This window comes from Chenopodium album, chromosome 5 (genome assembly GCF_948465745.1).
Source record: "Chenopodium album chromosome 5, dcCheAlbu1.1, whole genome shotgun sequence".
NCBI lineage: Eukaryota > Viridiplantae > Streptophyta > Magnoliopsida > Caryophyllales > Amaranthaceae > Chenopodium > Chenopodium album.
Window position 1 is genome coordinate 10,098,422 of NC_137838.1, and position 12,365 is coordinate 10,110,786.

General features: G+C 35.6%; 2 protein-coding genes across 2 annotated transcripts; both read right to left on the reverse strand.

Moving 5' to 3' along the window:
* Nucleotides 1–370: 370 nt before the first annotated feature.
* LOC145630392 (uncharacterized) lies at nt 371–7,572 on the reverse strand. Its single transcript, XM_081682655.1, has 7 exons — nt 7,347–7,572; nt 6,899–7,008; nt 5,943–6,092; nt 5,624–5,853; nt 4,817–4,927; nt 2,265–2,309; nt 371–904 (listed from the first exon to the last, which is right to left on the reverse strand). Exons 1-7 carry the CDS (start codon nt 7,447–7,449, stop codon nt 745–747), a joined length of 909 nt encoding a protein of 302 aa, XP_081538781.1. The 5' UTR covers nt 7,450–7,572; the 3' UTR covers nt 371–744.
* A 3,331-nt stretch (nt 7,573–10,903) lies between these two features.
* LOC145632562 (uncharacterized) lies at nt 10,904–12,145 on the reverse strand. Its single transcript, XM_081684928.1, has one exon. It carries the CDS (start codon nt 12,143–12,145, stop codon nt 10,904–10,906), a length of 1,242 nt encoding a protein of 413 aa, XP_081541054.1.
* Between the last annotated feature and the right edge of the window lie 220 nt (nt 12,146–12,365).

The following is a 12,365-nucleotide window of genomic DNA, read 5'->3' on the forward strand; positions in this document are numbered from 1 at the left end:
AATTCCAAAATGTATATAAGTGGAGGAGAACCCCACTTAATCTCAAGAAAGTGGTGGTGTTTAAACTAAATGATGTTTTCTAAATACACTTTATGTACTACCTCCAGTTCTTATTACTCGCAACAAAGGGATATTATTTGTGAGATATAAAATATTCCTTTGTTGCGAGTAATAAGAACCGGGAGTAGTATTTGATTTTGGCTAATTGGCTTAACATAAATATTTGTTGTATTCCTGAGAACATAATTTTCTATACACATTTCAAAACAAGACGTGTCAAAATCAATCACACATGTGCCAAAATCAGTATCCCTACTATGGAGTACTCTGTACGTGTGTGTTTGAGAATCTTCAAACTCATTGAAAGGAGAAAAAAGGTCAAATTTCTGTCTATCAACTACTATATAGTCACATTCAGTTTTAACCAAAATTGATGATGATTTCAGGCACATTTCACTAATTCCATCCTACACCGGCCAGTCGGCCACCAGGGTGAAATTTTACACCCACTCACATTCTTCCTTGTGTGCCAATAAGGGGAGCAAAAGGTGTAATTTTACGGTTTTACCCCCAAAGTTCAAGATGGACACTTAACATTCATTTAAAAATGCTCTAAAACCAAAATGGAGTACAACAAAATTTGCAATTTTATTTCCAAAAAGAATATTGGAATTATATTTTACAATAGGCATCACATTTTAACCATTGGGCTTTTAACTACCATGATAAGGTGATACCAGATACTTACAATGCAATTGCTTGTGGATAGCATTCACTGACCTCCATATGCAAGGACCTCCAAACTTGTTTACATTTTTCATGTTTCGCTTGCACCTGAACCCAAAACGCTTCCGCCCACGTTTCGTTGCGACCTTCCATGCTCAAGTCGTACGGCACTGAAAAACTGTAACCATCTTCATGTAAGTAAACATATTCCAGGATTTGTGATACAGAACGTTTTTACAAAATAATTGAAAAAAAGATTGTTTATGTATTTGGGGGAAATGAAAGGATTAAATTTTATCCTCAGTCTTATCTAAGCCAGTTTGTAACATGACACATTTTAGATGACTCCAAAATATGAAACATGATTAAATGGTATTTGCTGTTGCAACATCAAGTTCACATACTTAAGAGCACAGGGACGTCCATGATCCTACATATATCTTGCTCTAATATTCTTTGGTACCACTCAATTTAAGGAAATGACTTAAATTGATGGATTTGAATTTTGAAAGTCTTCATTTAGCCAATCCGACTTCTATCAGCAGCAGATAGTATAGCCGAGCATTCTGTTCTAATAATTCTCTGTTCAGTATTATCTGAGCTAGACTAAGTAATCACCATAGACCAATGCTGATTATTATCAGAACATCTTTGGTTAGAGTATTATTTGGTGTGGAAATGGATTCAATTAAATCATTACCATTACTAAGGGCTTGTTCTCATTGACTGAACTCAGCTGAACTGAACTGAACTGAACTGAACTGAACTGAGCTGAACTGAACTGAGGTGAGCTGAACTAAACTGAAATGAATATTTTATAAGAGAAGGAAATTAGGAGTTGAGCTGAACAGGCCCTAAGTGTTTGGTTAGAAGGTTTAGGTAACAATTGCCATTACCTAGGGGTAATGGTTTCCACTATTTGTTACCTCTCTAAAACCTAAGGTAACAATTACCCTTACCTTCCTCAAACAAAAAGAAAAGGACCTATGGTTAAGTGATTCTTTTGCATAGTTAAACCAAACAAATGGAAGGGTAAGTGTTAAATAATTCCATTCCTTCCTCTTATTTGTTTCCTTTCCACTCCATTTTCAATATCTATACCAAACGCCCCTCAGTGTTTGGGCAATGGCAAAATAAAGCAAGAAGAAAGTGCCAGTTTAAGCCATTAGCTCGTATGAAAGTAAGCAGGAAAGTTCAGTATTTCAAGTCAGAATGTGTCTATCCAAGTATTAACCAGTAAAGATAAAACAGCAATAACTTCCACTGATTAGCAGAAAAAACTTGCCAAAATATGCTAGAGCCAAGTTATTAGTAGAAAAAAGACTTTGCACTCAGCATGAAGTATGCATACTGCCTCATTTTGGGAAAGAGATTACCATAATTAATTTAGAGCCAGTTTATTAGTGCATATCAAAACCATTATTTGGGGAAAAAAAAAGGGAGAAAAGGTTGGCACTAAGCAGATTGTTGATATAATGTAAGTTTGCTTTCAGAGGTAAATATGTGTGAGAAAGATAATATTCAAAATCCGGGCTTACCTCATTAGCTCCTCTGTTGGTAAGGTATTGCTACACGAAGCATTTCTGCAGGATAGAAGAGCAAAAGTCACTCAATATGCTCTAAGTCCATCACCAGAAACATGATTATATGATAAGCAAATGTGTGAAAGGCATAAGGCATGTTTATATCAATACAATGCTAGCTATTGATCTGCAGAGCTAATGTGCTAGACAATAGTTAAAGATGACTTGAGAATTTCAGTGCACGCTCTTCAAGTTGTTACTGATAATAATCACAGATTTTCTGATGATACAACTCATACAAGTGTGTTGAAGCTTATAAGTTTTGACGATGATGAACTTAAACTAAAGCAAACTCAACTAAAGGTTTACAAGTGTTTAAGTACAGGAGAAATGGACCTTGGTGAAGGAAGAACATCCTGTATTATGAAGACTTGAAGAATCTTTAAAGAGTTAATCAATAGAAGAAGAGTTCTCTAACAAGAACTAAATTCCTTAACAGGAATGTTCCCTAACAGGAACTTGAAGGTTGTAAGCTGAAGACAGTAAGTTCCACAAGGAACTTAGGCTGCGAAGTTCCAGTTGTGAACTGGAGACCAAGTGACAGCGTTCCTGGCCTGCGTGAAGCCCAAGATATTCAGAATTACAGAAGCGCGGCATTGAGATATTAATTTAGTTAAGATTTTATCTTCTAGATTTATTGTTAAATATGTTAATAAGATATGCATGAAATCTATTAGAGACGTGACAAGATAATTTGGCAAAAAGATAAAATTGGAAAAATATAAAAAGATAGATTATAGATTTTGGAAAAAAGATTTTGTTTTAATTTATTTTCCTAAAATCAGTTGCAAAACGATATTATTCTCTAATATATATCTTCTTGTATTTTTCGGAAAGGATTTTTCTTTGATAAAATGATTTACCAAAAATCGTATTTAGAGATAAGGAAAGTTAACATCTTTATCTTTTGAAAACCTACTTTCTATACAAGTTATACTTGTATAAATAGTAGAGGTAAAACTGCTTTCGATTTTTGTAAGTTTATGCGTGAAGAAAATCTTGTGAGCTTTATCAAAGTGTAAGTTTGCCAAGCTTTATCTTGTCATATTAGTTTCGGGTTTTATGCATAGCTTGCCTAACATATTCTAGACATATTATTTACTGTAATTGATTGGGTATTTGGGTGAGAGTGTATGAGATTTATTATCACATACAGTAGAAGTTATTTTGTAAAAAGAGTGCATTGGTACGGTGAGAGTACGAGTGAATTCAAGTCAGGGGATTTGAGTTGGGTAGGATTGAGTCTTACCGTGCTACAAGTTCTAGTTGGAACTTGTGTTTAAAGGTCTGGATTATAATAGGTTTGTAATTTCTTCATTGTCCTATTATAGTGGATTGCTTGTGTGTTTGAAATCCCTCAGAAGGGTCGAGGTTTTACTTCCAGTTGGGCCCTGGAAGGTTTCCTCGTAAAAATGTGTGTGCACTATCAAGTTCCTTTTATATTCTGTTTTAAATTTGCAAAAGTAGTCATTAGGAACTTAACTACAATTCACCCCCCCTCTTGTAGTATTCGTTTCAACTAACAAAGTGCAACAAGGTAGGATCCACTTTATAAACTTTGGAAAAAACAAAGAAGCAAATCAGTTCAAAATCAAGAAATCACTGTTTCATTCCCTAGTTTCCACCTAACTTCACATGTTCAGAAGGATGAGCAAGAGAAGCTTCTATTAGTTATGAAAATTTTATGGACGTGCTTTGTTCATATACTAGCTCAAAAAGAAGCTGCAAAAAAAGGAGAAGAAATGAAGGCATAATTGTAAGAATGGAATATCAAAGAGTATCAGAAGGTTTGAGCTTTCTTAGTCATAAGGATGAAAAGTGTGGAATGTTCATGAAAACTCACTAGACCTTGACTTTTTGCACACTATTGTGGTCATTAATATGAAACCGCCTCCTATATATATTTGCTCCAAATTCACATTCTTCAACAGATATCTCATCATAATATATAAACTCTGGGAGCATATCATATAATTCAGTGTATTAAGACGAAGGCCTAGCTCTTTCCTCAAATTTTGCTTCTTTCACCTTTTCTCATGTAAAGAGGACAGGGACTACTCTAGCTCACCTAGTGGCTAGATGGGACTCCAAGGTAGTGATGAGTTTGTAAGTTTCTGACCTTTTGCCCGAAGTCTATTGACTTTGGCGGATTTTGATATGAATTAATATATCCTTGCTGGTGGTTAAAAGAAGAAAGAAAAAAAAAAAAAGACAAAGGCCAGTTTCATAGATGGAAATGTACTCTTGTGTATAAAACAATGAGAATCATCCTCACTATATATTATTCAGTTAATGTAATATTACATCAGTAAGCTAGATCTCTAAGCCTCTCTACACCTCTAAGCAGTCTAAAGTCTAGACCTATGGTCAATCCAGTACACTTCATGTTAAGAGTTTCACATGATCCTTCACAAAAGTTAACTCTCAATTTCAGCTAAACAATGAAGAAAGCATTGAGAAAAACAGAACAGAAGAAACAACATATTTATGGTTCAAAGGCAGCAGACCTGTGGACTAGAACTTTGTAAAGGCGAAGAGGCTTGGTTGAGAGATTATAGATAGCATCTGAAATATGATCCTTGTCAAACAGGTACACCACTGGATATCCAAGAAGCCATCTGAATACAATTAAGAGCTACACTTAAAAGCAATGCTTATATTCTCCAGAAAATATCTAAATCAAAATAAAAGCAACCAGCATTAAAAAATTTCTTCAATAAGCACAATTCTTAAGTAAAAACATGTCACGTGATAACCCTGACTTATGAATTTTATGCTTTAAGAAACAAAATCCAGAACCAAGATGTAGAGGTCGTGCACAAATGTTGGGAGTAGAGAAAGGAAAATGTATTGTACATATCTTCAAGTGGCCTTTTCCTCAAGTTTTTAGCTAGAACCAAATCTAGGCAACAAAGTGCCAAACCAGCATGAAAAAAAAGTATAGAAAAAGAGTAAGTGGTCAGACCAATCTTTTTTTTTTTTTTTTCACTTATGAATTTAAGTCCATGAATAACTAGCATTGTTATTGACATATAGACAATGTTATCCAAAACATGCATGACAGAACCATTAGATCTTTTTGAAGTGTTGTATTATCACAATCTATCAGTAACATAAAAACTTTTTCAATTAATATTGGTTGGTTAACAGGTTAGTGTCTGGGCAAGGCTTGCATAAGTCACCCTGATTAGTAAAGAGCCATGACCTTACTATCATCCCTTACTGGGTAATAATCAAGATAGAATTCCCTGGGAAGAGCATACTTCTAGGTCCACATTTCTACAATTGCAAAGATTGAGAGGGTCGGGAATCACCCGTTTAGAGTCGGTATTGTGATTTGATAGTCTTGCATGCAGCTACTGAAATCAAGAACTTTCAAGGATTGGCACAGATTAGAAGAAGATTTAGCATAGCTTTGGTGGTCTTTACTTTGTCCTGGCAAAGCATCACAATTAACACCATCAGAAGTAAACACCGATGAGAACAGATTTTGAACAGACACCAACTCCTTGATAGTTGAGCTCCCAACAGCTGTTGATATCATCTGAAAGACAAAAGCTAAGGAGGTCAGAGAGGGCAAAAGATATCAAGCAACATGCAAACAGCTTAAACATTGCTGTCCTCTACTGCTACCTTAGGAGGATCCTGCTCAAGGTCCACAAAATACTGTTTTGCATCCAAGCTTAAGCTCCAGGTAACAAATTCAGCAAATTCCCTGACATTTAACAGGTAGATCATATCTTCAATAACCATTACTCTTAACTGCTGGAAAATAGTAGACTCCTGAAAGAGAGAATTGTTAGACAATACTTCTATATGGAAAAAAAGTCATGAAATCTTTTTAGAACTTATATGTAATGCAAGAGAGGTATACGATTTCCAAGAAAATCACATTGCTTGTGGACTTGCGTTAGGCATATGATGATAGATTCATAGGTGCCTAGTGTGCCAGCTTTTGAAAACCTTTAATACGGTAAGTTATTTTTTCCCACCTAGTAAGTCACTCAAGATCTATGAAGAATGATGTTGCTAACACAAAAACTTGCGCCTATACCATACACTACATGCAAATTCTTGTTAATGTTAGAAATTGATCGAAACAGTTTTTGAAATTACTTTTTCTTCTACAAAACAATTGACCATAATTGACTTTGGATGCAAAATCTCATGAAGTTTGGCTATTACTTTCTATCATCATAACATAATAGTACAAACTTTGAGATAGCAAACATAAAAACTGCAAAAGAAAAATATTTTCTTGCTTAGCATTTCCTACACGGCAACTCATATTATTAGTCACATAGTCTCTCTAATAGGAAAAGTAGATCAACTGATCAATCCAATCCAATTCCAATTTTCCGTTACATTTCTGTATAGTCTCTGATATCTTATGCTACATTGCTACCTACTACGTACATTAATTACATTAGAGTGGAACACAAGTACTAGTTCAAATGTCAAATTCATCCATAATATGAAAATTTTCTATTTTTCTGGTCCTAAATTAAGTGTCTAGTGTCCATACCCATGTTCGAGTGCGAGTTCATAAATTAAGATCCAAACAAAAGTAGAAGTTTTGAAGCAAAAACCTTGTGAATAAGGTCAATAAGAGAGCACAAATGCTCTTGCAGCTCAGGCATTTTTCCACCATAGTCAACCATCACAAGAGGCCTCATTCCTGAACACAATGCCAAAACATCTACAACACCAATTTCATCAAGTCACTGATTTTTTATATCATTCACATTTCATTTTCTCAAATAAAATCATTTTATCACGCCAATTCAACCAATATACAATCAATGCACATAAAAATCAAATTTTTTTTTCCCTAAAAAGACAGAATTTTAGAGCATACATAGAAAATCACAGAAATAATCATGAATAATTCACACTGAAAATCACTGAAATGGGATTATTAACCAAGACGTGGGTATGCTATAAATTGAACAAAAATTGCAAAGTAAACATGAAATTGATAGGAAAATGTAAATATCCCAGAAACCCAGAAATGAAATTGAAGTTTGGGGAACAAACCAATCTCAAGACGAAGCTTTGATGAAGATTTAAGGCGCCATTTGATTTGAGAAAGACCCTTATTTAAGACCATCAATGCTTCTTCCATCTGCACGCGGTCCATGGTCGATTGATCAGGCTACAAGTGCTCCGACTACCTTAATAAAAATTCAATTGGACTTGCTTTCAGTAGTTCGTACGGTGTATATTTTTTTTCTTGTGATGATAGAAGTGTATAAAATCCAAGTTACTCAACAAGTCAACATGATATTTCGGTAGTATTTGTTTAAGGAAAATTTATAATTAAATGCGCTAAAAATCCACAAAAAAAAACCGCTAATAATACCCATTTTCGCCCTTTGTCGATTTTGCCCCTAACACCGTGTGCTTTGTTTATCATATTGAGTAATCTAGGTAGTATCAAGTGAACTCTGTAGAAATTTCTTACTAATAGGATTCGAATCCCGTATTTGTAGAATTAGGGTCTCTTTTTTATTTACTGGATTGAGCTGAACTGGATATTTTATAAAAGAAGAAAATTATAAAATGAATTGAAATGAAAATAAGCTGAAGAGAACATACCCTTTAGAGGTAAAAATCTTATCAAATGAAATAATATTTTGTTGGTATTTGTTATTAGTTACTAGAATTACTTTTGTAATCTTGTGTTTCCTTTAATGAGCTAGTAATTTTTTTTTTTTTTTTTTTTAAAAAAACCTTCCTTTCAAGGGGCATTTGGGACAAGCAGACAACTTTTATGCAAGGTTGGATTAGATTGATTTTTTAATTTTTATTTCAAAGTCAAGTGTGTTTAATACCTTGTACGAAGAACATAGTAGGGATAAATTTGGGTGTTTTTAATAGATAATGCTCAAAAAGGCTAAAATTTCCGAATTACACCTTTTTTTACCAAAAAAAAAAAAATCCCCATACGGTCCACATAAGCAAATTTGTTGTGTTTATATTTTTTTAAAAAAAAAAAATCCAATCAACAACCGCTAACTCATTAGTAGCTTTATAAGAATTTGTGCATACAATTGTGGTACACACATGTATAAACCGCTAAGTATATTAGTAAATTAAAGAAAAATAAATAAATAATTTAAATGTTGAGTTGAACGGTATTGGGGAATTTTTTTTGTAAAGGGTGTAATTTGGGAATTTTTGAATCTTTAAACTGTTTTTATGGAAATCACTCCATAAATTTTATATTACTTCACTTTATTTATTTATTTATTTATATTACTTCAATTATCCTTGCTAAAATTTAATTAGGATTAAAATCCATTCCCTAATTGCTATTTTAATATAATCCCTCACTGAATTTGGAGTCCTCATTTGTTTCACAATTCACAAATGGAGTAGGCACGAGGCAGTAAGGGAACGTCTAGGAGCCACGCAAAACAGAGATGATTCCAATGCTAATTATATCACTAATTTATCATATTACTTCGTTCAGTACTTCGGTAGCTCTAATTCATATCATCAAAATTCCAAGAAATCAGGTATTTCATCATGCAATTTCTGTTTAAATTCTACTATCGGAGTAAATATTTGTACTTTCTACTGTACTGTATAGAAATTTGGTTAAATTTACAATATGTAATCTTTCTATGTTTGGAATGATTGTGTAACCCGTTATTCTTGTCATCCATGTATGTCTGCAACCTTTTTTTTCTTTTTAATTTTGTGGGGTTGCGTAGAGGTGATCAAAGTGAGACCGGTCCGAAAATTTAAGGGCACAAAAGATCCCGGCCCGGAGCTTGGACCGACCCAGCCCAAGAAGTGGGCTTAATTTTTTTTAGCTTCGGCCTATCCCGCTCAATGATCACCTCTAGGTTGTTGGTGCTAGGGGGTGAGAGAATGGGGTGGATTGTAAGGTTGTTTGTTTGTCTTGGGCTATCTATGTTGCATGGAAATGGTGGGGTTTTGGAAAGGTTGGGGTTTTCTCGGGAGAAAACCCCGGTCTCATAAGTTTCCATGCTTCCGAGGTCTTATGATGGTAAGACGGTCTTGTTTATAAATTTGTAAATTGGAATGGTGTTATTTTTAGAATTGGGATGAATATGATCAAATCTAACCAGCTATTTTCGGGTTTGAGTTAGCTCGAGGTTGAGCAATGTGGGTAGAAATGTAGATTATCTCTTTTGATTCTTTGAATTAGTTGAACATAAGGTGTAGCATAATAACCTCATTTAAGAAGTTAGGACATTCGAAGTCTAGCTCAATAGAATGAAATAAAAGGACCTGGATTTGGTCTATTGTGCTAAGCAAACTAGGGTATCTATTGACTAAATTAAGCAGGAAAGAGTTGGGAGTATGAAGTTGCCTACCATCTGAAAGTTTTTTACCTCACTATAGCTTATCATCTTTTCATTGGTAGAGAGTATGTCGTGACTGTTGAGCAATTGGATCAAAGTTTCAAACCAAGTTTTGTGATCCCATTTAAGATATACTTAATTTAGTTTCAACCTATTTCGGCTTAGTGTTATATTTCTATGAGATGCACAATGCCACATTGTATGACCATGGTAGCGTATGGCTGACATCTAAGTAGCTAATTCTAAAATCTAAGGTTTAGGATGTTAGCCTCAACAAATCAGGGTGTCTTCAGGATTTTTATTAATGGGAAAAGGGGACTAAGATAATACTCCGCTGTTATATTTCTGTAACGTGACTATGTGAGTTAGTGAGAATATAATCAAAATTATTAAACACATTTTCTTTCTGAATCACTACTTCTGAACCTGGCTCATTTTAGTAAATTTTGTTGCAGATGTATAGCACTGTGGGATCTCAGCCTGGTATGCTGAGATCTCCTGCTTATCCCCAGCTCATTGCATTTGGAAGTGTGTTCTCTGCAGTCGGTTCTGGATATATCTGAGGTGGTTTGTGGGCATATGGGGAGATTTTTCTCGGTCCAGCTCCGAGTATGTGCAAATCAATGTAAGTACAATGTTGTTTAAATTCAACACCCTTAATCTCTGGATGGCTCTTCAAAAGTTTCCTATAGACTTCCAATGTATGACATCAATGAACCAGATTTGTATATCCCGTTAGTGGTATTCGTTACATATGTCTTCCTGGCTGCCTTTACCCAGGTTCTTGTGGAAATTAGGAAACAAGCTGTTAGCTGGCTTTGGTTCGGTTCTCAGTTCTAGTTGGCTTGGTAATGTCAAGCCAACTGGCTTCTCTGATCTGGAACACAAGCTACTGCTGCATGCAGATCATTTTGGAGTTCTAGGTTTCATAATTTCAGGCATGTGTTTTCCCCTTTCTTTTCCCCACTTCCTCGACAGCCTAGCTCTAATATAACTAATTTGGTTAGGGTTGTAATTTCATTCTTCATTTAGACCTCCCCACTTGCTATAATGTGACATGAGGAATTATGAAGTATTTAATGGCATAGTGCAAATAACATACATGCTAATATCAGTTTATGAAGTAATCAGCTTTATTTACCTTAAATAAATTGTTATCAATACACAGTTATTCTCGTCTGATATATCTCATTACAAACGATTATGACTAAACGAAAGACATTATAATTACTTCTGCTTGCTAGCTGGTGCTTCCTCCTATTGTAAAAATTCGACACTTTGCCCTGCACATTCCGGAGCTGGGCGTTGACCTCCTTCACACATGGTTACATTTTTCGGACACTTGAGACAATTGTGTGCTAGGCTGCCCGTCACCTTTACCTTTTGAATGCCGAATTCTGGGGGTACACCTCCCACCAAAAAGTTGTGATTGAGGAACACATGCCTCCAAGGAGCACCTAGCCTCACACCAAAACTCCTTGGAATTGGTCCAGAAAGCTGGTTGTGACTCAGGTATATTGCTGTCAACCTCTCCATTGTGGCTAAATTTGCTGGTAGGTGGCCTGTTAGACGATTTTCTTGCACATCAAGCACTTCAAGATGGGTAGATTCACCTGCAAATTTGGGAACCTGCAGCTCTGTGAACCAGTTGACTGACAAATTCAGACTAACAACCTCGGGTAAGCTGACAATTCCTCTGATTCTGCCACTGAATCTGTTATCACTCAGGTCCAACAATCTGAGGTTTTGGAGCTCGTATATCGAGTGAATACTCCCTGAAAGTACATTGTGGCTCAGAGACAATGTTCTCAAACTTGTTGGAAGCTGAGGGAGGATCCCAAATAGTTGGTTGTTGCTGAGGTCTAATGTGTGAAGCTGCCATAACCCTGCCAAGTTAGGGATACGCCCAGAAAATCCATTGCTTGCCATTTTTAAGGACTCGAGGCTCCTAAAGTTGGTGAGCCAAGTAGGTATCAAGCCGGTAAGTTTGTTACGCGAGACATCTAGCTCTTGGATCCTTTTCAGTCTTCTTAGTCCTAGTGGTAAGCTGCCAGTAAAGAAATTGTCAGACATCACAAGTGCAGTTAACTTGTTAAGCTTGGTTACACTGTCGGGAATTGGTCCTCGAAACTTGTTTCTGCTCAAGTTAAGGATGGTGAGCTCGGTCAGGTTCCCAATATCACTAGTGAGAAATCCATCATACCCAACACCATCCAGGTCAAGTATCGTGATACGACTGCTTGAGTTGTCCTCAGGAATCGAGCAGAGGATCCCAAGGAAGTGAGCCCCTGTGCTCTCACAAGGATCCAGTGCAAAATCCCAGGTGCTGATGAATGAATTGCTTGGAATCGAGTTGGGATCAATCCCTTCCTTTAAGGCCCTTAGGACATCAATCTCTGAGCTCAAGGTAGTCGAGTGGACTGACATCGATCTGAAAATGGCAAGAATGACCATTGTGATGAAGTAGAAGGACATTTTCTGGTGCTCTTTGGTTTCCATTGGTATACAAATGTTTTGTGTTATAGTAAATGTGCTTGAAATGATAAAGTTTGTAGCAGTGATGCTGTTTATATATCGAATAAGTCGAAGTTGAGAAGGAGAAAAAGAAAGTAACATGTAATACTTCATATCAAGATCCTGGTAACATTATCAAGTGTGATAATAAATAATTTATAAGCTTAAGAAGATGGTGAATCATTTGTTTTGGCAGTTTGGAATA

Bases quoted from the DNA above. Each gene is read 5' to 3' on its own strand.
- LOC145630392 (XM_081682655.1), bottom strand. From the start codon at position 7,449: ATGGACCGCGTGCAGATGGAAGAAGCATTGATGGTCTTAAATAAGGGT. The intron at 5,854-5,942 runs GTAGCAGTAGAG...TTTGTCTTTCAG, and splicing joins TTGAGCAGGATCCTCCTAAG to ATGATATCAACAGCTGTTGG. The intron at 905-2,264 runs GTAAGCCCGGAT...AGATGGTTACAG, and splicing joins CCAACAGAGGAGCTAATGAG to TTTTTCAGTGCCGTACGACT.
- LOC145632562 (XM_081684928.1), bottom strand. From the start codon at position 12,145: ATGGAAACCAAAGAGCACCAGAAAATGTCCTTCTACTTCATCACAATG.